The 26,644-nt window shown below is 39.5% G+C and overlaps 1 protein-coding gene across 2 annotated transcripts in view; it reads right to left on the reverse strand.

Annotated features, from left to right (window-relative positions):
- The window catches only part of PSEN1 (presenilin 1), a 72,248-nt gene that overhangs the window by 10,017 nt on the left and 35,587 nt on the right, over positions 1 to 26,644 (reverse strand). For both annotated transcript variants that reach the window (XM_077750816.1, XM_077750815.1), the window contains exons 5-10: positions 25,479 to 25,620; positions 20,081 to 20,148; positions 18,531 to 18,751; positions 13,268 to 13,366; positions 4,421 to 4,507; positions 1,418 to 1,591 (exon numbers count right to left, since the gene is read on the reverse strand). In XM_077750816.1, the coding sequence (XP_077606942.1) occupies positions 1,418 to 1,591; positions 4,421 to 4,507; positions 13,268 to 13,366; positions 18,531 to 18,751; positions 20,081 to 20,148; positions 25,479 to 25,620 (791 nt within the window). The remainder of the gene's footprint in view (positions 1 to 1,417; positions 1,592 to 4,420; positions 4,508 to 13,267; positions 13,367 to 18,530; positions 18,752 to 20,080; positions 20,149 to 25,478; positions 25,621 to 26,644) is intronic.

Here is a 26,644-nt window from a genome sequence, read left to right on the forward strand (position 1 = left end):
GGGCTTGAACCCACAAACCGCGAGATCATGACCTAAGCGAAAGTCGGACGCTTAACCGACTAAGCCACCCAGGTGCCCCTATCGAATGCTGATTTTAAAAGGTTGTCCGGAGAGGATTATGTTACTGGAAGCTAAGATGATGAAAGATTATCAATTATTAGTTTACACTGGCCCTAGAAAAAGAAATATCATTCTGAAATTAGAAGGGGCAATACTCAGGTTTTCCTTTAAAAAAAAAAAAAAGAGACAAAGAGAACATGAAAGATGATGAGAGAGAACTCAAGATGCAAGGTCAGTCATGAAAGACTGCTATATACTCAACAGCTATATTACTTCTTTTGGCTGTAGGTACCTTCGAGAAAAGAGAACAGAAGACACAACCTAATTACAGCGGTAACTTTGCAGGCAGAGAATATATCAGCAAAGGCAAGCTCAAGCCCGGCTGTAAGATGAGGCAACTGTGTGTAGTTTCCCTGGAGTGTGAAAGCTGCAGGCTATAGCTGACTCTAACATCTGGAAAACTCAGCCAAGCACCAAAGTTAAATATGTGCCCAGGTTCTGTCCCAGTTAAAAGACTAAGGCTGAGCTATATGTAAGAAGTGTTCTGCTCAAGCTCAAGGATAATGTCAAGATCATAACAATTAGTTATTAGTGAATAAAGAAGCCAAGAAATTTAGGTGTTTGCTTCTTTAAAAAGTACTTAGTATTTTCACCATAATGTTTTAATCAATCAAGAGCTTCCCTTTCCTGAGAAAAAAAACCACGGAGAATAATTTACTTGGAAAATGTGCTAATCTCTTAATAATCATTATCTCTAAAATTAACTGAAGAAATGCTGGAACCCTAACCAAGGGGGGGTGGGGGCTCTACTGGCTGATAATGTTCCCAAGAAGCCCCAAGTGCTAACCTAAGTCTAAGTGACAACATATCTTAGACACTGAACAAATGCTTGCATTTCTCCCAATAGCCAAAATCCTTTTGATTTCCTTTAAAATTAATAAAATAGAGTGCTTTCCAGTAAAGGGAATAATGATGTAAAAGGCTGAAACATTCAAACCCACAGATCTCTACAGAGCAAAGAGGAAATATACTTATGAAATTTTTGTACATAAATATTGCAGTCATGAGTCTTACTGGAATAATAATTTCAAAAAATCTTTTACCTTTTAAAACAAATGCAAAATTTCAGGCTGTAAAGGGACACTTTCAAAAATCTGAGAGGCAGAATTTGGCCCATTAACAAATATAGCTATGAGAAAAGCAACAACTATTAATATTTCTCACTAAGTGCTATACTCTGTTATTCTATATGAATTAGACTGTACCACTCTTGATCCATTTTATCTTTGAAGAGTTTGGTAATGTAGCCCCTAAATGAGCCCAGCCATGACTCTACCATGTATAGCAACACACATACTTTCTTCTGGGTCCTCACTGGCCAGGATGCTGCTGGAAAGTTCCTGCACAGCAGCTCGTGACTCCGTTGTAGAGTGATGAGGCCCTAGGCGGTTGTCCCTCTGGGCTTCCCACTCTTCACTGAAGCCACCATCATCGTTCTCAGTCACAGGGTCTTGGGACTCACCTTCTGTGGCTTCAAGAAAAAGTGGAAATTACAGCTCTAAAATTTTTAGAAAAAATGTTAATACCTTTAAGAAAACTACATGGAAACAGTAACTATCCAACTGTCACTGCAACTAGCTTAGCTGGCTCTTAAACCACAAATCACACGCTGTAAAGGTGCCTGGAGGTTGCTTACCCAATAGCCATTTCTTTCCTTGTTTCCTGAGGGCAGAGTCCTGATTTGTTTGGGTTTCCACCTCTCCTGCACACAACTCTGGTGGTAAATCATGATCCGCCCAGGCCAAACATGGTAATCTCTTCCCAATGAAAGCTCTAAGGTTGAGGCTGGTACTAGCCAACGTGTATTGAGGCCAAGTCTGCTCTGAATTTGGGGAAAATTTTTCTCACTCTTTAGGAGAGATTTAAGGAAGAAACAAACAGCCCCTTTCCAACCCTGGATGATGTCTTATTTGGATAAAATGCCTGGAACTGCAGCTGCCATCTTCTGACCATGAGAAGCAGTGGGCTGAGGACCAAGCCTGTATCTAAAGATGACAGAACCGGAAGATGGAAAGAACCTGGGCCCTTGATGACATCAATGAACCATAAAATTCCCCAACCCTACAAATGCCTACACCTTAGGACTTAACTCTAAGTTAACATAAGAGAGAACATAACTCTTTTTTGTTTAAAGCAACTGAGTTGAGTTTTCTGATCTTGGTGGCTGAAAGCTTCCTAAATGATGGCGCTCACCAACTGCTTCGGTGACCATGATAAAAAGGAGACCATTATGGGAGGTGGGGTGAGATAGGAAAGGAGGGGTGAATTTTTTTTATGGGCCAGTCACTGCGTTATAAGTGATGATCAATCTTACTGAAAACTGTGAGCATAACATGATAATCCTGAGAAACTTCCATACATTAAAAATAATTAAAATATATGTGAAGCTGATAACACTTTTCTCTCCTTTATTATTATTTTTAATAAAAGTAAAACATGCTCATAGCAGATGCAGATTTACCATGAACAAATAAAGCTTGCATACTTCAGGCCTCTCACTTGCATGGAATTCTTCTGGGAGGGGCCACAGCAATTCTGTATTTGTAATTTCTATTCTTTTTCTTAAGCAGGTCTTCACAAAAACTGAATCTTCTATGGTTTGGAGTTTACAGAATCATATAAACATAAGCTAAACATAAGCTTTGTAAATAAAAACCGCACTGCCTGCTCTGCCCCTTCCCTCCTCACCCCTACTTTGGAATCTTCCGACATCCCTCTTAGAGCCTTGTGTCCTTTTTTGTTCCAATCAAACTTCTAGTTCTTCTAACACAGTGGTTTTCAGCTAGGGGGTAGCATCTCCCTTCCAGGGGGTGTTTGGGAAGAACTAGGATGGAGGCCTTTTTCGTTACTGCAACACCTCAAAGCCACTATTAGCATTCAGTGAGTGAGGGACCAGGAACGCTAACTATCCTGCAGTGAGGGGAAGCCTCACACATGAAGAATTGCCCACCTAAAATAGCACAGCACTCCCACTGAGAAGTTCATCCAGCTCCTTCTAACTGCACACCTTTCCTCATGTTGTTTCCTCTTCTAGAAAGTTCTTCTTTGACTCTTCAGCTGGTCATCACCTATTATCACTGCCTCAGGGAAGCCTTCCTGATTTTCCAGAGAAAAGGAAATTCCTCTACTATAAACTTTCATAGCAACTTACACATCTCCTTTGTAGTGCTGATCACAACTGTATGAATTATTTATGGAATCAGTTGTTGAACATTTGTATCTCTCCAAATAGGTTAGAAGCTTCACGGGGACAAGATACCTTGTCCAGTGGTGTACCCTAGTGCCCAGCAAAATATCAGGCACTCAGGTGCTCAATCACTATTTGTCAAAAGAATAAAATATTGATGTACCCAAAACCACACTCATACTCCCATACATACTCACAGACAACAGATCTTTTCATTTTCTTTAGTTTCACACAGTTTAACACAATAACCAGACTTGTAGCAACTGTTTCCAGTATGTTTCCTACTTTTCTACCAGGACTGCTGGGGGGCTCTGAGTGGACAGTGCCCTCTTTTCAGTCACCCTAGTGCCAACTCAGCAGATCTCCTGGCTCCATAAAACCCCAACTTCCTTTTTCCTGACAAACAGTAACTCGATTAAGGCCCTTTTTTCTTCTCTCACCAATCTTTACTCTGCCTGTTTCTCAGCTTCCTCATAAGGTTAGCTCTTTTTGTTTTAAAAAGAACTTTCCTTTCTTCTTGACTATTCACGGTGTGCTATTACTCCAATTCTCTCCAGCAATTCCTACCTTATGTTCTTCTTAACATATTTGGAAGTACCCACAGGGGCCTTCTGATCTCCCACACTGCAACANAATAGTTTATTGTCAAATTAGTTTCCACATCTGGATCATCACTTTTATCCTCCTTCCTGTCCACCTGGAATATTTTATCATCTTGGTATAAGAATGATCGCATCTCAAGTCAAATTATACTTAAATTACTCTGGCCATATTGGACAAGAGGCTCTCATTTTTACATGTTTGCAGACCAAGATTATTTTTCCTTTTTTAAATCATAGCCTCAACTTGAACCTTTCCATACTGGTATTAACAGTACTAAATGGTAGAAATTCTTTACCTAGGGTGCCCTGGCTGTGTAGTTGGGTTTATTGGGTCTGAACTCCTTAAATATGTATCTGTATTTACTGGGTATTACCACAGCTCTCAGGAGGTGCTCAAGAGTCCATGATCAAAGACAGAGGTTAAAATCATGGCTTCATAGCTCAGTGTTAGCCAACATAACAGGACAATGACCCAGAAAAAACAGGAAATTACCAAATAAAAGTCACTTACTTTGTGCGTTACAGTTGGAGTTTTTGGATACCTTCCTTTGGGCTTCTGGGTCTCCTTCCGCCATATTCACCAACCACACCATTGTTGCTGTTGGGAAAGATAAAAGTCCAGGTAAGAACTTGAAACACAGAAAGTACATGGCTAGAGAACAGATCATTATCTTCCTGCACAAATCACCAATATTCTTAATGTTGCCTGAACCATCCTTAACAATCAGAAGTAAAGGCACATTAAAAACCATAAAAGGTTTTCTTTGATTTGGGTAGATTAAAGAAAAAATCCTAAAATTGAGCATCAGACTCCAGTTTCCCAACTACAAATGCTATAGTAAAACAGTTCCTCATCATTTCCAGTCCTTGCAAAGTAACCAGAGAGAAAACTGTTCAGGCCAGCAACACTTGAGCTGGACTAGCTGAATAACCTAAATCAGTGTGAAATCACTGATGAAAATTACTTACTGGAACTAAATTAGAGAACAAAACGGGGTGCAGAAAAGCATCAGATGATCATTATGATTCTAAGAATGCAGAGAATAAGTTTCTTTCACAATATCCCTCATTTCTGGGATTTCCAGTAATGCTAAACTACATGATATATGAAGAATGAAAAAGGTTAAAAGCAATAAACATAAAAGGGATAGTCAACTGATTTATTCTATGTCCTTTCCATAAAAGTTCATATATATCTATATAGATCTAGGTATATACACACGCATCTCTGTCACATTTTAGTTAAAGGACAACATGAATACTTTAAAATGGTGCTTCTCACAGGGCGCCTGGGGTTGGCATCTGACTTCAGCTCAGGTCATGATCTCAGAGTTCGTGGGTTGGAGCCCCGCATCAGGCTCTGTGCTGACAGCTAGCTCAGAGCTTGGAGCCTGCTTCGGATTCTGTGTCTCCCTCTCTCTCTCTGACCCTCCCCTGCTCATGCTGTCTCTCTCTGGCTCAGAAATAAATAAAGATCATTAAAAAATTTTTTTAAAAAATGGTGCTTCTCGTGTATGGCAGGTGGGATGAAAAATGGTATAGCTCCTATATAGCTTCTGTTGAAGGAGAATTTGGTGACATATAATAAAACTGTGTCATAAAAAAAAAGAATGAAATCTTGCCAGTTGCAACATGGACGAACCTAGATGTTTATGCTACTTTACCCATGCTAAAACAAATGAATAAACAAAACAGAAGCAAATTCATAAATACAGAGAACTGGTAGTTCTCAGAGGGGAGGGTGGATGGATGGGGGATGGGCAAAATAGGTGAAATATATTAAGAGGTATAAACTTTTTGAGTTATAAGTCACACTGACGTAAAGTACAGCACAGGAAATAAGTCAGAAATATAATAACTTTGTAAGGTGACAGATGGTAACTATACTTAACACAGTGAGCATTTCATAATGTATATAAATGATGAATCACATCTGAAACTACTATAATATTGCATGTCAACTATACTTCAATTAAAAAAAAAACTACCTGTGCATTAACCCTTTTACTCAGGAATACCACTTTAGGGAATTTATCCCCCAAATACACTAACAATAATACAAAACTACTTATAAACATGTGCATACAGGGTGATAGCAGGGACTAAATACCAGAAGCAACCTGAGTCCAATCTATGGTCACAGTAAATTTTAAATAAGACACTTGGCATCTATGTATTTCTGGCTGGTTATCACTGATTTTATAATTATATCCATGTTCCTAATACTTTGAAGCTTCTTGATTAACTTATGAAAGAAATACACAACTAAAGAAGCTGAAAATTCTCTAATAGCCACACTTACTCATTCACTGCGCCTTCGGGATTTTGAGGTCAAACAAGTTTCATTATATGATAACCCAAATAACTGGTTAAAGTCAACATAATCCAGGCAGGCACTACACTGTCTAAATTCAAACCCACAGAAGAGAAATGGAAGGGTGACCACTGTGTATAAGGCTTATGGGTTTCTGTAAGACTTCTTGGCAATAAAGGTAGCAAGTATTTATTTGATTTTCTTTCTCTATCCAAGTATGACAAGTATGAGATACAAATTCTTTTGTTTTAACACTTAATAGTACCATGGAGGGGCACCTGGGTGGCTCAGTTGGTTAAGCATCCGACTTTGGCTCAGGTCATGATCTCACAGTTTGTGAGTTCAAGCCCCGCGTTGGGTTCTGTGCTGACAGTTTGGAGCCTGGAGCCAGCTTGGAATTCTGTGTGTCTCTTTCTCTCTGTCCCTCCCCTACTCTCACTCTGTCTCTCTCTCTCAAAAAATAAGTAAACATTAAAAAAAATTTAATAGTACCATGGAAATCAGGCATCAGCAAACTTTCTCTATAAAGAGCCAAAAAACAAATGTTTTGGGCTCACGGGTCACATCTGGTCTCTGCCACATACTCTTCTTTGTTCTTTTTTTTATTAAAACTGTATAAACCACTCTTGGTGAACAGGCTGTACAAGAACAGGTTGTGGGCAGATTTGGCTACAGGCAGTAATTTGCTAACCAATGATGTAAATTATCATGAACAGAATACATATTTGTTGAATGAATTCATATCACTAAAATAATATTTAAAAACCCACTTTTCAATCTTTTAACACCAAACATCTTAGATTAATAGAAAAATACACAATGTAAAGCTTAACATAATCTATATTCCCCCAAACTGATATGAAATCAAAGAAAAGCTTTAAATGAAGTGGTCCTCCTCAAGAACTGTTATCCTCACTTTTGATAAGCTACCGGAGTAGATTGCCTCTACTAGGGAAGAATGATTTAGTTCCAAATCCAGGTGTACATTTTTCCTGTCAGGACGATGGAAACAGAGTATTTTTGTTTAAGACACTTTTGCAAACCAAATATCCTTAACTGAGGAAGAGTATACAAATGCATAAAAGGATTGCTTTTTTTAAAAAAAATATTTATTTTGAGAGAGAGAAAGAGAAGGAGGGGCAGAAAGAAAGGGAGAGAGAGAATCCCAAGCAGCCTCCAAGCTGCCAGTGCAGTTTGAGATCCACATGGGACTCGATCTCACGAACAGTGAGATCATGACTTAAGCCAAAATCAAGAGTCAGATGCTTAACCAACTGAGCCACCCGGCACTCCAAAGATAGATGGCATTTTAAAAGAGCAAATAATAGGAGAGCCTGGGTGGCTCAGCTGGTTGAGCGTCTGACTGGCTCAGGTCATGATCTCGTCGTCCATGGGTTTAAGCCCTGTGTTGGGCTCTGTGCTGACAGCTGAGAGCCTGGAGCCTGCTTCGGATTCTGTGTTTTCCTGTCTCTCTGACCCTCCCCTGCTCATGCTCTGTCTCTCTCTCTCTCAAAAATAAATAAATGTTAAAAAACTTTTTTAAAAAGAGCAAATAGTCAAGAAGACTGATTAAAACTTTTCACTTTAGTGTTTTTTTCCAGGTGAGGGAAAAAGTACTGATTAATACTGCTGTTTTCTTAAATTTGGTTTAAAAAAAATGGGGTGCCTGGGTGGCTCAATCAGTTAAGCGTCCGACTTCGGCTCAGGTCATGATCTCGCGGTTTGTGAGTTCGAGCCCTGCGTCGGGCTCTGTGCTGACAGCTTGGAGACTGGAGCCTCCTTCGGATTCTATGTCTTCCCCTCTCTCTGGCCCTCCCCTGCTCAGGCTCTGTCTCTCTCTGTCTCTCCATAATAAACAAACATTTAAAAAAATTTTTGGTTAAAAAAATAAAGCCCTCTCTGGGAGCCTGGGTGGCTCAGTCGGTTAATCGGCCTACTTCGACTCAGGTCATGTTCTCACGGCTGGTGAGTTGAGAGCCCTGCGTTGGGTTCTGTGCTGACAGTGCGTGGAGCCTGTTTTGGATTCTCTCCCTCTCTCTCTGCCCCTCCCTGACTCATACTCTAATATAAACAAACAAACATACATTTTAAAAAAAGCCCTCTCAAATTTAGTGATTTATAAATCCTCATCACAGATTTAGTATTTCATGAGAACAGATGCTTTCTTGGACCTGTCTGATCTACATAGAAGGCAAAGTTTTATGCTTACATTTTTCCACATATGTTCAATTACTGTTAAAATATCTCAGAATGTCAAATATTATGCAGACTTGAATTTTTAAGAATACTACATGTGAATGATATTTTAAAACAACAAAGTAAATGCTTATTTGCTGTATAAAATCAAAACGTATGTTTAACGTTGGGGCAAACTGAAAAACTACTGCTAATTCTTCACCCCTGCTGCACCCACGTGCACGTCATGGCAGCACTAGGATTGCCACTTCGTTCTCCTCTTCCTGACCTGGGGCTCCGCTATGTGGTTTGCTTCAACCAATGACACGTGGCAGAGATGATGGCATGCTAACATCGAGCCTAGGCCTTAAAAGGCCTTGCTGCTGCTCTCTTGTTCCTCTAGCCAGTAAGAACAGGCCTTCGGCTAGCCCACTGCTGGACCAAGGGAGCACATGGAGCAGAGCTAGAAGAGCTGACTCAGATCAGCGGAGTCAAATGACCTGCAGATGGCAGGGGTGGGGGGGCGGTAGTGATAAATGACTAGTATTTTTAAGGCACTGGATTTTAAGGTGGTTTGTTACACACTATTGTGGCAAAAGCTAACAGTAGACAAAACAGTAAAACAACGTAAAATTATGAAAACACAAAGAATAACTTAAAAACTCAAAACCCTTCCCCTTTGACATTCAATAATTAACTTTTTAAAAAACACAAAGGAGAATTAAAACTCTACAAGTGGAGAAAGGTATAAAGAAAAATATAAAAGTTACCTCAATCTCTAAATCCCACATCTCGAAGGTAAACACTGCTAGACTTCTGCCAGTTTTTAAAATGTATCAACAGGATTGCATGTACACAGACATCCATACATAGATAGTTCCCTTCCCCTACTCCTCCCATAGGATACTGCATTACTGCTTTCAATCTTGCTTCTGTATTTGGTATGGAATCTTTAACGTTGAAAAAAAAAACCACCTCAAAATTGGACATATACAGAGATACTGCATTTTTTTTTTGAAAGAGAGAGAGAACAAGAATGAGCAAGCATGCAAACAGGAGAAGGGCAGAGGGAAAGGGAGAGAGAATCTCAAGAAGGCTCCAAGCCCCAGCACAGAGCCCAACGTGGGTCTCGATCTCACAACCACAAGATCATGACCTGAGCCAAAATCAAGAGTCAGATGCTTGGGGCGCCTGGGTGGCTTAGTCGGTTAAGCGTCCGACTTTCGCTTAGGTCATGATCTCGCGGTTCGTGGGTTCGAGCCCCGCGTCGGGCTCTGTGCTGACAGCCAGCTCAGAGCCTGGAGCCTGTTTCAGTCTGTGACTCCCTCTCTCTCTGACCCTCCCCTGCTCAGGCTGTCTCTCTCTCTCTCTCCTAGAAATAAATAAAACATTAAAAAAATTAAAAAAAAAAAAAAAGAGTCAGATGCTTAAGTGACTGAGCCGCCCAGGTGCCCCACTACCTCATTCTTTTTTTAATGGCTGGACAATTACCTATTTTATGACTGTACCATAACTATTTGAAAGTGTTCCCTTTGATGGATACTAGGTTACTTCTAACCAGCATGCACTATTAACATTTGGTGGAACATTCTGTATGCACAAATGTGAAAAACTTAAATGGATTTTAATTTCCAGGAACAACACATAAGAAGCTCACACCCAAATGTTAAGAGGAAAATGTTGATGTTCAGAACTTCATCTGTTCTTCTCTGCTAAAAACGCAGGAAGCACATGATAATACATTTATACTGGAAGAAGAGTAATACAAAGATCCTTGCATTCCAGACAATGGGTTTCTTAGCACTTTACCAGATTTCTCCAGCTACAAGCAGTCTCCACCTTTCCACTTCCCACAAATGACCTCACATCGAGTTCACAAGGAAGATTAAGGTGAACTAACATGTGCTCTCAACTTTACCTGTATCTTTCACTATGTCTCACTACCCTCTGCTTTTCTGTCTTCCTTTTTCCTTCTTTCCAGGCCTTTCTCTGTTCTCATCTAATTCCTCTTCCTGAACTCTTAGAGCAATTTCTACCTGCTTTGTTGATAGCCGTGCTCCATTAATCATTCCTTCTTGTTGGTCTCTCCAGACGGTTTCTCCACTGACTCCTTCCTCTCAGCCTTAGAAACAGAGTTACATCTTCTGTCTCCTGCAAACTCCTTTCTGTAGACCTGCCCTCCTCTCAAGTCACCACTGCCCGGGCCAGGAGACAGGAATCCCTCCGGCAGTAGGTGATGGGTGCTGCCCCACCCCTCTTTCACCACCTGTTCTCTGGCCACACCATCACTTCCGCTGCCAGGGCTGGCAACAGCAAAACACAGACAGACACACGTCCTTCCCTTAGGAGCTACTGCCTCTGGTCCTATCACTCTACCAAAATGCTGTCTCAGTTGTCACCTAACATGTCCAAGGCACCCAAATCTATAGGGTTTATTTAGTCCTCAGTATCTTTGGCTGTTTTATAGCATCTGATGTTCTCTCCTTGAAACTCTGCTTTTCCAATAGCCCAACAGAATAATAATGATAGAATAAGCCTACAAGGATATGTATCATATTGATAACAGAAGTAACTGCTTGGTAAGGTAGTATGATTGGGGATGATAGTTACAGGGAAATTCTGCTCTATCTAAAATATTTAATATTTTCCAGCATAATGCATTAATATATCACTTGTACAATGAAAACTTTTAAAAACATGGAAAACAATATAACCAGTCACAAAATAAGAAATATATACAGCTTAAGAAAAACATGAAAAAAAGTCCAAATAGCCACTAATAGTTATTAGTTACTAAGCCAAGATGCAAAATAAAACAAGAGGTTATTTTTTGCCTCACACGTAATAATGAAGGTGTAACTGGTACTTTCACACTAGTAAAGGAAATAAAAACTGGTATAGCTGTTTGAGGAGGCAATTTGGATCTATCAAAATTTAAAGGCATACATCCTTTGACTTAGCAATTCCATTTTTAAGAATGCATCTTACAAAAATGGATTGTCTCTGCAAGCATGGTTTGTGACAGAAAAGAAATGGAAATGATCCACATGTCTACCAAGAAGGACACCTTTTCTGAGCACCTATGTAAGAGAATCCTATGCAGCCACTTCACATACTGACAAGGAAAACAAGTCCTGATACTGGTTTTTGAAGCAAAAAGTCCTGGCTATTCCAATTTTCTGGTATCTTCCTCCCTTCCTTTTATTGCTGTCTCTTCATTTTCTGTCTCTAAACACAGGAGTTGACAAAGGTTCTCTCCTTGACATCCTCTCCTCATCCACTTCTGTCTGAACCACTCATCCACTCCCAAAGCTTCAACTGCCCCCGCCACACTGACCCTTTCAGTTCTGCACCTCTGATGTCAACCTTTCCCCAAGAACTAGCACTTTACTTCTACACTTCTGCTGGAAGTTTCTACCTGGATGACTCAGAGGTCCCATCAACTAAGTAAGATATGTGCCACAGACAAAACTAAACACTCCTCAAACAAGAAAAACATTTCTTCATCACCTTTCCTTCAGGCTTAAGACTTCTCTCATCAGCTGCTAGGAATTACCTACTGACTCTACCTCCAAAACCTCTCATCAGTCAGTCCTCTCTCCCTTGACTGCCATTACCAACACCAAAATTCAGACCCTCATCATCTCCCACCTAGATTACAGCGTCATCTGCTTAGTTATGTTTTGCACTACCTCAGTTCTCACTGCCCCCAACTCATCTTGCACAGTGCTGCCAGCCTATGGAGCCACAGCTCTGATCACGTTACTCTTTTGCTCAAGAAACTTTGTGATTCCCTGGTGATCGCTGAATAGCATACAGATATCTAAACCAGCTACACAAAGCTGTCCTTGAACTTGCCCTAATCTGCCTTTCCAATTTCTACTTCATGTTCTAGTCAATCTGAACACCTGAAATTTGATAAAGATGCCCCATGCTTATGTCTCAAAGCCACTCTGTGACAAGCTCCCTTCAGGGAACCAACTCTTCCATTTGTGTTTGCGGAAATCCTACTATCCTTACAAGGTTCAATCCAAAGTTACCTCATCCACAAGGCCTTCCTGATTCCCCAGCCAGGTTTTCCCTCTTCTGAATTCTCTTGACACTCTGATTGTGCCTCTTCTGGATCAAGTAACAAGAACGCCTTATGTTCTTATGTTGCTTATTTATACACTCTAAACTGTAAGCAAAGGAGCTTTGAGGAAGGCAAAGTATCTTAAACATTTTTATGTCCCCCACAGTACTCTGTGGCAGAAGATTAGGTCAATGCCCAAAGGCATATGTACTGAATGATTAGGAAGACTATGACCCCAAAATAACAAGAAAAGAGGGGCAAACACATTGTGAACGTGCTGTTCTTTCAGTGAGCTAGGACAAGCTTCTTCGGCAGTTAAGTATACATAACAAATGCTCAATCTTTCTTGACTTAAGAGATTTAAAATGAGAATACTGGCTCCCCATTCTCTAAATATTTCTTGTTTATTTTTTTGTTTTTGAGAAAGAGAGGGCGAGCTGGGGAGGGGCAGAGAGAGGTGGGGGGTTGGGGGGGTTAGAATATCTCAAACAGGCTCTGCACCATCAGCATGGTGCAGGACTCAAACTCACGAACTGTGAGATGACCACCTGCGGTGAAATCAAGAACTGGATGCTTAATTGTGCCACACAAGCACCCCTATTTCTTCTAGTTCTATACCTAGTGAAAACTCTCTTAAGAACCAAGGTCAAGTAGAAAACAACACTTTGCAAGGAAACAAGGATGTGTAGAAGTTCCCTTAATGCTATGCATTTAAGATGATGGCCACAATTACTTGTGACTGAGTTCCTATAAATTCTAAGATGATTACTAATTTCACATCATTCCAAAATACTTACAGGAGTAAATGAGAGCTGGAAAGAGAGTTTCATTTCTCTCCTGAGCTGTTTCAACCAGCATACGTAGTGGGCCTTTTGGACATAAAACAGCCACTAAATCTAGAAAGAGAAAAAAAAATTTTTTTTAATCTGGAAAAATGTATTGGCTCAACTTGTGTATGGGTTTGCTAGGAAGGAATTAACCAAGGGAAAAGGGGTAATGTCTTATTTACACAGGAAGATGTTGAATGAATATGAAATAAACTGCAGGTAAACTGGTGGGGGGAAACAACCTAAACAAAATACACAAAACCACACAGAAGATCCATGTAAATTTCAATTTGGTTTTGCCAGCTAGTTAGTTAGTTTACAGTGAATCATTACTGAGTTCTAGGAATAAGTCTTCCCAGTTGGAAGAAAAGAGACAGAGATAAGGACAAGATAGAACTATTCTAGAGCACTTGTCAATTTCCAATAAGTAAAAACAAAGAAAAGTCATTTCCAAATAAATCAATATTTAAGAGCCACAGACAGAAGCTTTAAACTGAGAGGAATTTAAAGAGGGGATTACCCCAGAAAAAAATAATACAATAAAAGAGGGGATTACCCAGTTTTTCAAAATATGACGAGAGAGTAAAAAAAATTCATTCCCTCTCCTTTTTAAAAATAGCATATGTACTACTTAGGGATACTTGAAAAAAGAGGGCAGTAAATTTAAACAAAATAGTAAATCTTTGCAGGAGAAACGTCAGTATTTCTTTGGTTCTCCTGTCAAAAGCATTTCACAATATTCAAGTCTCAAAATGCATGTGGAGCTGAAAAGTGGCCTATTTTATAAAAACAGCAACTCGGAGAGAAGGCAGTTTGCCTAAACTATTCTTAATTCTACCGCCATCTCTTTCCATCAACTGCAATTTTTCTTACATTTTCTGTGTCATAAAAATTCAGAATAAAGAACTACAGAAAATTTCAAGAATTTAAAAATATTAAAATGAGTAGCTACATTTGTGAAGGAAGACTTGAGAGCTTGTGGTGACATTACCATCATTCAGATGCATTTAAGTAAAAAAAGAAAACAATCCTCACACTTGCAAGTGGTCACATCTCCTTGTATACTACTACCACTAATATAATAAAGTACACACACAAAATTCTCAGCTCTCACTGATTCCACTTTGATTTGTTTTGAATGACAAAAGAGAAATTTGCTGTGTTCTGAAATAATGAGACTTTCAACCTGTCTGAAGGGGCCGTGTCCTGTAACTATCTTGGTTTTATGACATGCTGCCTCTTATAGAATTGTTAATTGGTAAACTCCCTTATTTTTAGAGCAATTAAAGTGAATTAATTTTGTTTTAAAATTTTAGAACCTGTGTGACAAATTAAATCTTCAGGCTTTGTAAAAGGGACTTGAGAATCACTACACTAAATGGTGGCTATAAAAGTGTCTTACTTTAAAGGAACTCCAAGCTCTGTAGAAATAATTTGTTATCATGTATAGTAGAAAGAAGGCTAATGGGAGAAATAATGTAACACAGTAGAAAGGATACTAGGCTAGGGATTCAGATTCTAGATCAAATGTTGTAAGTTTGGCCATATACTTTCTCTCTCTAAACTTCAGGTCTGTTAGCAGTAAAACAGGAATTTCTGCCTTGATTACAGGATTACATATAAAAAATAACAGCTAACATTTACTGAAAGATACTATTATAAGTGGATTAGATGTAGTTTTTCACTTACTCTTCACAATAACGAAGACTTAGGGGTTGAGAATTGTAACTAATAACACACAGCCAATAAATGATAGGAGAGGAACCTGAAGAAGGCTGCCTCCAAACTGGCACTCTCTTTTTGGTTTTGGACATAAAAAACAGCACCAGACTATTATTACAATTCACCCCTGATGTTTAGTGATAGAAATACGCCATGTTCCATTTAATTAAATTTTAACTTGCTTGAGTATGTCACAGTGGTGCTCTGTGAGGCCTGCAGCCTGAGGCTGGCGGGGATGGTGAAAGTCCTACTGAAACCCTTGTTCAAGTCTATGGCCATACCACCCTGAACGCGCCCGATCTCGTCTGAAACCCTTGTTCAAGAGCCCAGCATTGCGTACTTTTACAGGTGAGATGGTCACTATTAACAATGTCTGGAACTCCAGAGTGGATAAAGTGAGGCCTATACTGTGGCTTTAATACGTACAGAGACATGTGTAACCGTGATATATATTTCGGTTATCGGTTATCAGTGAGGCCAGAGAGTCTCACAGTTATTTTCCTCCAAGAGGAAAACCTTGGATAAGTAATTGCTGTTGCTACCACTGGCAGAACCAGATGACTACACCACTGGCAATGGCCCAGGAGTCTGTAAAAATGCAGAGATGAAGCCAATTGTTGACTAGGATTGGCTATAGTTGAGCTATTTCTGCTGACCTCTGGATCCCACGCTCTGACCAAGGATGTCTGGATTAGGGAATGAAAAGACAGAGCTCTTTAGTAAGCTTTATCACATGTAACTGTGGTGCTGTCCATAAGGTGTACAAACTCCCACTGCTATTCACGCATTTGTTCCCAAAGGGCTTCCAAGGTAGCCACAGGTCTAAGAGAGGGGTGACCTTCTCTAGCACTTTGTCAACTAGCAAGGGACTAAGGATAGTTGGGGCCACCTCTCTTAGAGGTACAACACGCCAGAAGGCCCAGATTCGGCTCTATCCTGTAGGTAACATTTCTGTCTTAGCAGGGAGGCCCTTGGTAGCGGTTCTGAGCTTGTAAATGCTGCCTCCATGACACACGGGAAGATAAGGAGCTTCACAGGTTCAGGGCCTGTGAAAAACTCTGGTTTCCAGAAGAGCTCAATATGCACTCTCCAACTGCCACTCTAATGGTATATAGCAGGAGCCTGAGGAAGGCAGCTTCTCACACCGGAATCCATGGGCAACTTGTGATCATCATGGGTGGTCCAGAGACTTCAGGTGTGAGAGGAGGTTGCCAGAGCTTCTACAGTGAAGTATTCTCTGGAGGTATGGAGAGAGGACATTAACAGAAGTGATTGTTCTATTGCAATTTGGAAATTCTTACAGCCCTTTATTGTAGGGGCCCCAATTCAAGATAAGCCAATTTGTGAGTAACAGTATAAACAAGTTTAAGTAAAATCTGTAAATGAAAAGTATGTTGCCTCTAGATCCAAAAAAGTTTTAAAAAAATACAGGGCTTGATTTAACACTGCGGGTATAGGGAGGCTCTGTTGCTATTTCTTGACAGTGTCAGAGATGCAGAAGGCCTCAGTGGGGAGTTATTTCTAGGGGGTGTACTGTAAGCCCTGGGAAAGAGAATGGGGTAATTGCTGACATGTCAGCAATGCTCTGGTCTTAAGGCTATAAACGGGATAGCACTATGAGAACAGGGCCCCATGATCTCCCAGGAGGCAGTTAGGGAACCAGACACCTGTAACTGCCTAGCAGTCCTTAAAGCTGCACATCTTCCCTACATGTTTTCACATAAACACCAGATGTGTGGTTGGTCTACATCTGGAGGCTCTTTGTGTTTTCCTCCCATGTTTTCACATTCTTTGATGTCTATACCTGGCGAACATGAAATAACGACTACGTGCAGTTTGCTGCTGCTGCCGTTGCTGTTTCACTGGCAGAGGCAGCCCTGCCTGTCTGCTCAACCTAAATGTCTGAGAACCTTCTCTTCAGTGCGCAGCTACACCTCAGCCTACCAAATAATTTTCAGGAATTCAACTGGGGTGGCAAAGTCTTGTACTATGTATAGGCAAATGCCCACTCCATTTTTTTGAGCTCCTTTGTGAATATTTGTATGTCTCCAGTGAGTATGTCAAATGAATCTGTTCAGAGGATAACATCATCAGTGTGATGTTTTATCTGTGCTCCTGGAGAAAGCTGGATGTGGCTAAGATCTAGGCAACAAAAATAATATGCAATGGCTGGACAGCTAGGTAAAGATACAGCGTGTGTCCCTCTGAAGGTGAACACAAACTGCAGCTGTTGAAAAAGGCACTGAACAGAAGAACACATTAATAAAATCTCAGCTGCTGATTGGATGGGGCCAGAACTGGCTCGAACACAGCTATGCAATAATAGATGAGTATTCTGAAAACCATCAAGTAGAACCTAAGGTCATCATGAAAGCAGAGACAATATATGGCTTGTATAGTTCTAGGACTGACTGCTCAAATATGAGAACAGAACCAATTCTATTTCTGCAGACTTTTTAAAAAAATTTTTAAAAATGTTTTATTTATTTCTGAGAGGAGGCAGCATGAGCAGCAGAGGGTCAGACAGAGAGGGAGACACAGAATTTGAAACACGCTCCAGGCTCTGAGCTAGCTGTCAGCACAGAGCTCGATGTGGGGCTAGAACCCACAAACCGTGAGATCATGACCTAAGCCAAAGTCAGACGCTTAACTGCTTAATCGACTGAGCCACTCAGGCGCCCCTCCACACTTTTCCTTTATCAGTCAAGTGGGGATGGTGAGGATTCCTACTACAGGTCTCCTAACATTTAAATAAGCTTTTGAATAGCGATTAAAGAGCACTGTCTAATTATAATACAGAGATCACATACTGACCTCTGAAAATGGATCCCTTTTTGGCTTCCATGCAGGGCGACAGCCGCAGAGTACAGACCTATACAGCTGGTTTTGTTATTCATGGCAAGGGCACATTCTGACTGTTCAGAACCCATGTCAAACCGGTTGTTAATGAATTTAAATCTCACACTGCCCACATAAGTTTTATTTTTAAAAGAATAATTCTATCCAAGTTACCTTATAAGAAGTAGGTAACCTAATTTGGTTTTAAAAACCAACTAAACATTTATTTTATGTGTGTGAAACACTCTGCTAGCGCTTTTCAACATATGTTCTGAACTCTTACAACTCTGGGAAGCATCATTCCCATTTTCCAAATGGGGAAATTGAAGCTCAAAGAGTCTGAGGCAATTTCCTAACGTTATAAACATGGTCAGTGCTAGAGATGGGATTTAAATCTAAGTCCCATAGGCTTCTAGGTAGAAGTCTATGGATCTTTCCACTAATCCATCACTGGGTTAAACTGGGGGGCAATCATAAAACATTTTTAAAGAAGTTAACTTCAAAAAAATGGAGATCTTTATATGAAAAAGATATTATAGCCAATTAATTATTTACTGAAGAGCTACGGGATGTAACAGTTATCACTTTCCTAAGTCAAGATAACTGGAAAAGGAAGGGAAACACACCAGTGAGATACTTCTGTGATGAACAAAATGTCAGTCTTGAGTTTTACCATATACTGAAATCACAGCCAAGATGAGCCATGCTGTCCATTCTGGGAGGTACTTGATAAATACCAAGGCCATGAGGGCACTGATCATAATGAGATATGCCTGCTGGAGTCGCAGTGGCCCTTTCCAGTGGATGGCGATCATTCCCACCACACCAAAATTCCAGATCAGGAGGGCAACAGTAATGTAGTCCATGGCAACATTGTAGGTTTTAAACACTTCCCTGAAAAAAATTAAACAGATATCTAAAAAGATTTATACATAGTAATTTTCATCAAAGCACTGTTTATTTTTTTATTTTTATTTTTTTTAAATGGTATTTTAATATCTTTATTTATTTCTAGGAGAGAGAGAGAGAGACAGCGTGAGCAGGGGAGGGTCAGAGAGAGAGGGAGACACAGACTCTGAAACAGGCTCCAGGCTCTGAGCTGGCAGTCAGCACAGAGCCCGATGCGGGGCTCGAACCCACAAACCGTGAGATCATGACCTAAGCGAAAGTCGATGCTTAACCGACTAAGCCACCCAGGCGCCCCAGCAAAGCACTGTTTAGAACTATGGTTCCCCCAAATTAGATATTCATATCTCACCTTCATATTTTCACCATGTATCAATGTGCTATTAACAGTTTCCTTTAAATTAGTTCACTTTTCTCCTCCAGTTGAGCTTATTTATTTGTTTGTTTATCTGAACAATTTGAACAATTATTTGAAAGAGGGTTAGCACAAGCAGGGGAGAGGCAGAAGGAAAGAGAAGAAGAGAATCTTAAGCAGGCTCCACACTCAGCACAGAGCCCCTGACAAGTGTCTTGATCTCACAAATGTGAGATGATGACTTGAGCCAAAATCAAGAGTCAGACACTGAACCAGCTGAGCCACTCAGATGCCCCAAGTTGAGATTATTTTAAAAGAATATTATGTATCATTCATATAAATGGGAAGCCAGTATCATAGGTCATAGCTGTACAAACAAGTACAAAAACTTTTTTAAAAGGCCATATACCACTTAAAATGCCACAATGAGAAGAGATCCTACTTTAAAATTTAACTAAAATAGGGGTGCCTGGGTGGCTCATGGCTCAGTTGGTTAAGCACCTGACCCTTGATTTCGGCTCAGGTCATGACCTCACAGTTCATGAGTTTGAGCCCCGCGTCCAGCTCCACGCTGATGGCATGGAGCCTGTTTGGGATTCTCTCTCTCCCTCTCTCTCTCTGCCCCTCCCCTCCTTGATCTCTCTCTCTCTCTCTCTCAAAATAAATAAAAATAAACTTTAGTATTTAACTAAAATAAATTAATTAAAAAATTAAACATGCGCAACAAATTTTATAGCTAGGACGTGTGATGTGATTTTATAAAATGAAATTTAGTGTAGCCATTAAAAATATACATACATAAATATTTACAATACTAACCACTCTTATATATACCATGTACAAATTATATGGGAAAACAATTATAATTTAAGAGTAATTCATCAACAAAGTACATGGCTTTAAGTGACAGTTATATAGATCAGAGTTATCTCTGAAAACAGACCAAATATTTCACCACTTACCCCAAGTAAATGAATGAGAAAAAGAACAGTAACAACAGAGATGAAATAATAAGCCAGGCATGGATGACCTAGAAAAGAAAGAATTTCCATATAATTAACAGATCCCATAACCTTACAAAAAAGCACATTTCTTACTTCAAGAACAATGTATTATTTCTATACATGTTATACTTTTCAAATGGCAGAACTCGAACTGATTTTGGGATCAGTGCATACTTGTATTAGAACTCTCTGGTGCTGAACTACTTCAGAACAGAAAATTCAGCAAGAACTTGCTCCTTTAGAAATATGTGAAAAATTTTTAATTTTTTAAATATTTTTGAGAGAGGCAGAGTGCAACTGGGGGAGGGGCAGAGAGAGATGGAAACACAGAATTTGAAAGAGGCTCCAGACTCTGAACTGTCAGCACATAACCCAACGTGGGGCTCAAACCCACAAGGTGCAAGATCATGACCTGAGCCAAAGTCAGACGCTTAACCAACTGAACCACCCAGGTGCCCCAGAAATAGGTGAAATTTTAAAAATAATACAGTCTAAAATGAATTATCAATCCACCTGCCTTTTGGTCAACATTTAAACTTTAAAGAAGCAACACTTTCAATGGAATCTTTTTGTGGTATTTCCTAAATAAGTAGAAATAAACTGAATAAAATAAAATTCAATAAAACTGAAAATCAGATATTCCATTAGGTGCCTTATATATGCATACATTAGCTGTATTAACAAAAATAGGCCTTTTAATTAAATAACCATTTGACAATATATTTGGAATCTAGAGTTTCAGCAAGCATTACAACACTGCTTATTTTACACGGTTCGTTAATAAGTGGTAACATTACAAATTCTTTGGAACACTTCTGAGTCTATCATTATGCAGAATTCACACAGCACTATATAAATATTAGTCATTATTACTCATGTACAGCTTATGAATATGAGAGATAGAATCAGAATTTGACTTTTGTAATCTGTTACACAAGATGAACATTTTAAATGGTAATTTCATGTAATGGGTGTATTTGGGAAAATACTATACAACCCAGGGAGCCTGGAGATTTTAATATCAGAATGGAGAGGCACAAACAACTGTCAAGTAATTTCTAACCAAACTGAAATTATTTTGAGGTGGGTATCCACTATATGCTTTAATCTTTCAATATAGTTTTACTGTTTAATGACAGAAGAAGTTACTTAACCAATAACTTTTCCAAACATAGTCTCTTACCCAGAGTATTATTTTGTCTTCATTAACAAAAACTCCCACACCCACCTCCCAGATGCAGTTGTTCCAATAATCAGATTATAAGGTATCAAAATCTAGTTGTGATTAAAATGTATGTTAATTATCTTTCTCTTGTGATTCTGTTTTGATCACCCAAGGTGATTTGTGATTGTCAATGCCTTTGAAAGAAAAGATTTCTTAAAATTTTCTGCTGCCTCTTTTTCTTTAAAACAACTTTATAAAATGGTACAATTTGGGGAAAGGTCAAAAGAATGGCTTTACATGGAAGCTGGTATTCCTTAGACATCTGAATATTCTAAATTGACTATCTGAATACAACAAACTTAATTTCTACAGTTCTTTCACAAAAATTTCCCCTAATAATGTATTATAAAAGTTTTCAAACATACAGCAAAGTTTAAAGAATTTCACAGTGAATACCATTCACATTTTGCTATACTTGCTTTGCAGCATTTCTATCCAGCTCGCCATCTATTAGTCCTTTTTATTTTTAATACATATCAAAGTAAAGTGAAGACACCTATACATATACCTATACCTCTAAATACTTCAGCTTTAGCAAAATATTCTAAAGGGAGCCCTTCCTCTGGTTGGTCTGCAGAAAATCCAGTAAAGATTATGCAAAACGAAAGCTCCCTGTGGGCTCCCCAGCCCATCATGCTCCCAAGACTCGGCTTCAGAAATAATCCTCAGATATATCATGAAAGCAAAAGTATGGAATCAAAGCATAAGACTTTTTCTCATTACTGACTATTGATATATGTTGGCTTAGTGACTTCACACACACAAAAAGACTGTACCAAGTCAATAGGTGAAATATATCAATTTGTTATTTTAATATTTCTTGTTTTTACTATTGTGGAAACATATATATACATCTCTCTGTTTCTCTCCAGGCCATCTACATTTCCTTTGTAATTCCTCTGGCTTAGGTTTTTAAAAATTTATTAGGATGTTCATAATTTTTTTTAAGATTTCATTTTTTTAAAGTAAACTCTATACCCAATGTGGGGCTCAAACTTACAAGCCTGAAATCAAGGGCCACATGTTCTACCAACCATGCCAGCCATATGCCTCTAGGATGTTCAGAATTTTCTTAATAATTTGTAAGTGTTCTTCATATTCTAAAGATATTAGCCCTCTCTCTGTAATAATGGTTTTTGGTCACTAATGTTATGATTTTCTGAATTATTAACTGAATCCAAAGCCTCTTCTGATGGTGACTAAACAGCACTTCCCCTTTTTCTAGACATTGAGGTGGTAAAACACTCTTTTTTCTCATCTTGCAAAAATCCCTATTCAGCTTTTCCATGCCAAAGGCTCTGAAAGAAAAGAGCCATGCTTCAGTATAGAACTGCAGGCATCTCCTCTAAACCCTGAACTAGCCAGGCCAGAAATCACATGATTTTAATAAGTTATATAGTTTCATCTATAACCTGATATGTAATAATTAACTGCCTTTTCAGTTTCTACCTTTTTTAAAAGTTTGTTTGGTCTTTTAGCTTCTTGTGTTTCTCACAGACATTGCACAACCAACCACTGACATAACAAATCCTCAGGGTTTACTTCCAAACAGGTCCTGGCAAGTTTCTGAATTTCTGACTGAAAAGCTCCTTTTATTTTACACTAGGAATCAAAGTAAACAACTTGTTCCTATAGAATAGGCTGTGCCTGCTAAGACTTGAACTTAATGTTAAAAAAGCAAAACAAAACAACATCTGTGAACAAATAAACGTGGAAATGTTGCTGAAAATAAACCCCTGCCTACTGTCTAAAATGAGATGTAACTAAAAGATGTACAAAAGTGACCAGAAATATATCAAGATAGGTTCAAGGTGCCACGGAGTAAAATCACATCTACCCTGTCTCTCCTGCCAAATGCAGCCATAAAACCTGGAGAGAATGCATGCAGCTGCTAGGTGAGGACTCTGGAAGTGAACAGAATCAGGTGGGCTGGGGAATGAGAAGTGAGTTGATCACTTTTCCCCTCTAGCACCACCCTCCTCCATTAGAACTCAATGCAGCTCTGAATGGAGAGGAGCAAGACAGTGAGAGCTCTCGAAGCCCAGCTCTGGATAAGGAACAGGAAAGAGGTCTCCTAACAAAAAAGAGAATGCAACAATCTCAATTTCTGGGTTTTCCTTTCACCATTCTCTCACATGCAGCTCTCAAAGAACCCTGTGGGGGTGGCAGTGGGGGCAGCAGGAGCCTAAACTTCAGAGTGAGGGGAAGCTTCCTCTGTAACTGGAGCTATAGTTCCCAGAGAGTTGGGCACATGGCACTTATTTCATTTCTCTGTCGGTCCTCCCACTTCTTGGCCCCGTCATTGGTAAAACAGTCATTTCTGGCTGGAGGACTAGAACAGGGAGGCCAAAAGAACCAAAAAGTACCAGGGAGATCACAGAAAGGAAGCAGCTCAGGAAAGCAAACTTTTACAGCCGTGATGAACCGATTGGTCCATCCTCAAGGTGTACAGGTGTGGTTATGGCCCCAAACAGGATACAGATTCCCATAAAACGTGAAGAACACAAGTAGCATTTAATCCAGATAAGAGGTACAAAGTGAGCCCAGCAGAGCAGAAACATGGAACTAGCACGTAAACACTTATATGCAGAAAAAGTCATTGTCATGAGGATATTTAAATGGGGAGGAGAATGCTTTGCAGCATGGGTTTACATCATTTGCTCTTTGGTTTTCTGAGTATTGATGACACTTGCCATCATCATACACACCTCTGTCTTCAATCTTTTCCACTTGCTAACGTCAGAGTGCAGATGGTCATCATTTCGGTTAACACTTCCACCCACTCAAACATTCATCAAGGAAGGTTAAATTCTGTATAATTTTAAAGTTCATGAACACTGGAAAGGTATTTGGTCTTACTAAAAATTAGCCAAATGCAAACTAAGGCATTTTGTTTCATCTATAAAAATCAGTACAGAATTTAAAAAATTCAGTGTTGGTCAATGTAGGTACGGTAAGACATTCTCTTTCTCTACTAACGTTAAGTACAAACTGATACTATCATTTGAGAAAGAAATTTTGCACACCATAATAGTTAAAAATATGTAGGTAATTTGTCCCTGAAATTCTGTGTCTAGGATTTTACCCTAAGGAAGTAATTTGAAAAACTGAAAAAGCTCCATAAAGACATTCATTGTTGTTTAGTAAAAAACTGGAAATGACTTAAATGTCCAACATCAGGGAGAATAGGGAAAGTAAATTACAATACACTCATTGAGTCAAATGTTATGTAGCCTTTAGACATGTTTTGTGAGAATTTATAACATGGAAAAATGCTTATCCCAAAGTGAAAGTTAAGTTAAGAAAGGACACATGCTGATTATGTATTTTATTTTAACCAAGTTAAGGAATATACAGAAATAAATAGAGTAGAGTTCAGTATTCAGAAAGATATCATTTCTTTTATTTGAGAAAGACCCTAAAGGCTCATGACTTGTAATAATTTGTGATTTTTCTGAGACATGCATCTGAAATATGTGCCAGATGGCTAAAATTCAAGAGTGAATCCCTTAGCTACAGGGTGTCTTTCCTCCACAATCTCCCCTGCCCTTATTTCCCAAGGAGAGAACTGGTGCTCCTGAAGGAAAGATAGTAAGGGAATGGATGGCTCCCAATACAGACGTGGGAATATAACCAGTCACCAGTCACCAGTGAGTTTAACACCAGTGTCTGAAGAAGGCTCTACTGGCCTGTACTCAAGAGAATCTGAAAACTGAAAATTAATTTTTTTTTTTAATTTATTTCTAGGAGAGAGAAAGAGAGAGAGAGAGAGAGCGTGAGCAGGGGAGGGTCAGAGAGAGAGGGAGTGACAGACTGAAACAGGCTCCAGGCTCCGAGCCGGCAGTCAGCACAGAGCCCGACGCGGGGCCCGAACCCACGAACCGTGAGATCATGACCTAAGCGAAAGTCGGACGCTTAACCGACTAAGCCACCCAGGCGCCCCTGAAAATTAAATTTTTAAAGCTAAACTAAAAACTAAAAACAAACAAAAAAAACCCAACCAAGCTCAAAATCAAATCGGTTCTACGATATAAGGCCCTTTTCTCTACCAGACCAAGTAAGGTATAGGACAGGAAAACTCAATCACGAAAAGAATGTCGTAGAAAGCAAAGATCCATGTCTCATGCTCACCTTATAGCACCTGTATTTATACAGAACCACCAGGAGAATAGTCATGACAACAATGACGCTGATCATGATAGCAGCATTCAGAATCGAATTCAGGGCTCTCTGCCCCAAGGTCTCAGTGTCTTCTGTGAATGGAGTATAGATTCTGTAATAAAACAAAACACAAAAGCCCCAGGTCAAACCACATACCCTCTCCTCGTCTTATTACCTTGATTCAACTGGTATCTTTATATGATTTTTTTCCCCCATCTCAGCAACCTAGCCAAGAATTTTAGTTAAGAAAATTAGCTATACTTTAAAATAAGTGCTTTAGGGGCACCTGGGTGGCTCAATCAGTTAAGCTTCCGACTCTTGGTTTCAACTCAGGTCATGATCTCATGGCTCATGAGATCAAGCCCCACATTGGACTCTGTGCTGACAGCGTGCAGCCTGCTTGGGATTTTCTCTCTCTCTCTCTCTCTCTCTCTCTCTTTCTCTCTCACTCCTTGACTCTTGCTGTTTTTCTCTCAAAATAAATAACTTTGGTAAATAATGAAAATAATAAAAACACAAAACAAAACAAAATAAAAGAGATATCCAAAATACGGAGAGGACTTTTGTGAACCAGACACTGGCTCCATCTAGTGGATGCTTCATATTTGAAATAATAACTCATCAAGTGTTCTTTCTCCAGTTTGTTAGCAATTTGTTAAAGAACTGGGTTCTGCCATATACCGGTTACAAATAGTTGACAGAGGAAGGTGGCTTACAATTATTTTTTTTCACCTATAGGGTGACTGCAACTGGAACTGTTCTGACATAACATCATACATCCATCTTCCCCATGGTTTCTCATTCACATAAGTACTTAGGTTCCCAGCTGAAAGTTAATTCTAACTCCCTTACAGTCAGGTGTGGCCACGAGGCTAAACATGGCCAAAGAGTTTTAAGCGGATATGTGGTCGAACTTCTAAGAAAGGCATTAATTCTGCTGAGAGATATGTCTTATGTCCTCTTCTCCCCCATTCCTTCCTGTTTCCTGTTGTCTGATTTAAATACTAGGGCTCTGTGAATAACCTAAAGGATAGAAGCTAAAGGAAAAGGAAAGAAGCCTGAATCTTTGAAAAACGTGCAGCCACTATACCAATCTGGACGGACCACCTGATACCACTCTCTGGGAGACAGCTAAA

The sequence above is a fragment of the Crocuta crocuta genome, unplaced genomic scaffold (genome assembly GCF_008692635.1).
Source record: "Crocuta crocuta isolate KB4526 unplaced genomic scaffold, BGI_CrCroc_1.0 scaffold186, whole genome shotgun sequence".
Lineage (NCBI taxonomy): Eukaryota > Metazoa > Chordata > Mammalia > Carnivora > Hyaenidae > Crocuta > Crocuta crocuta.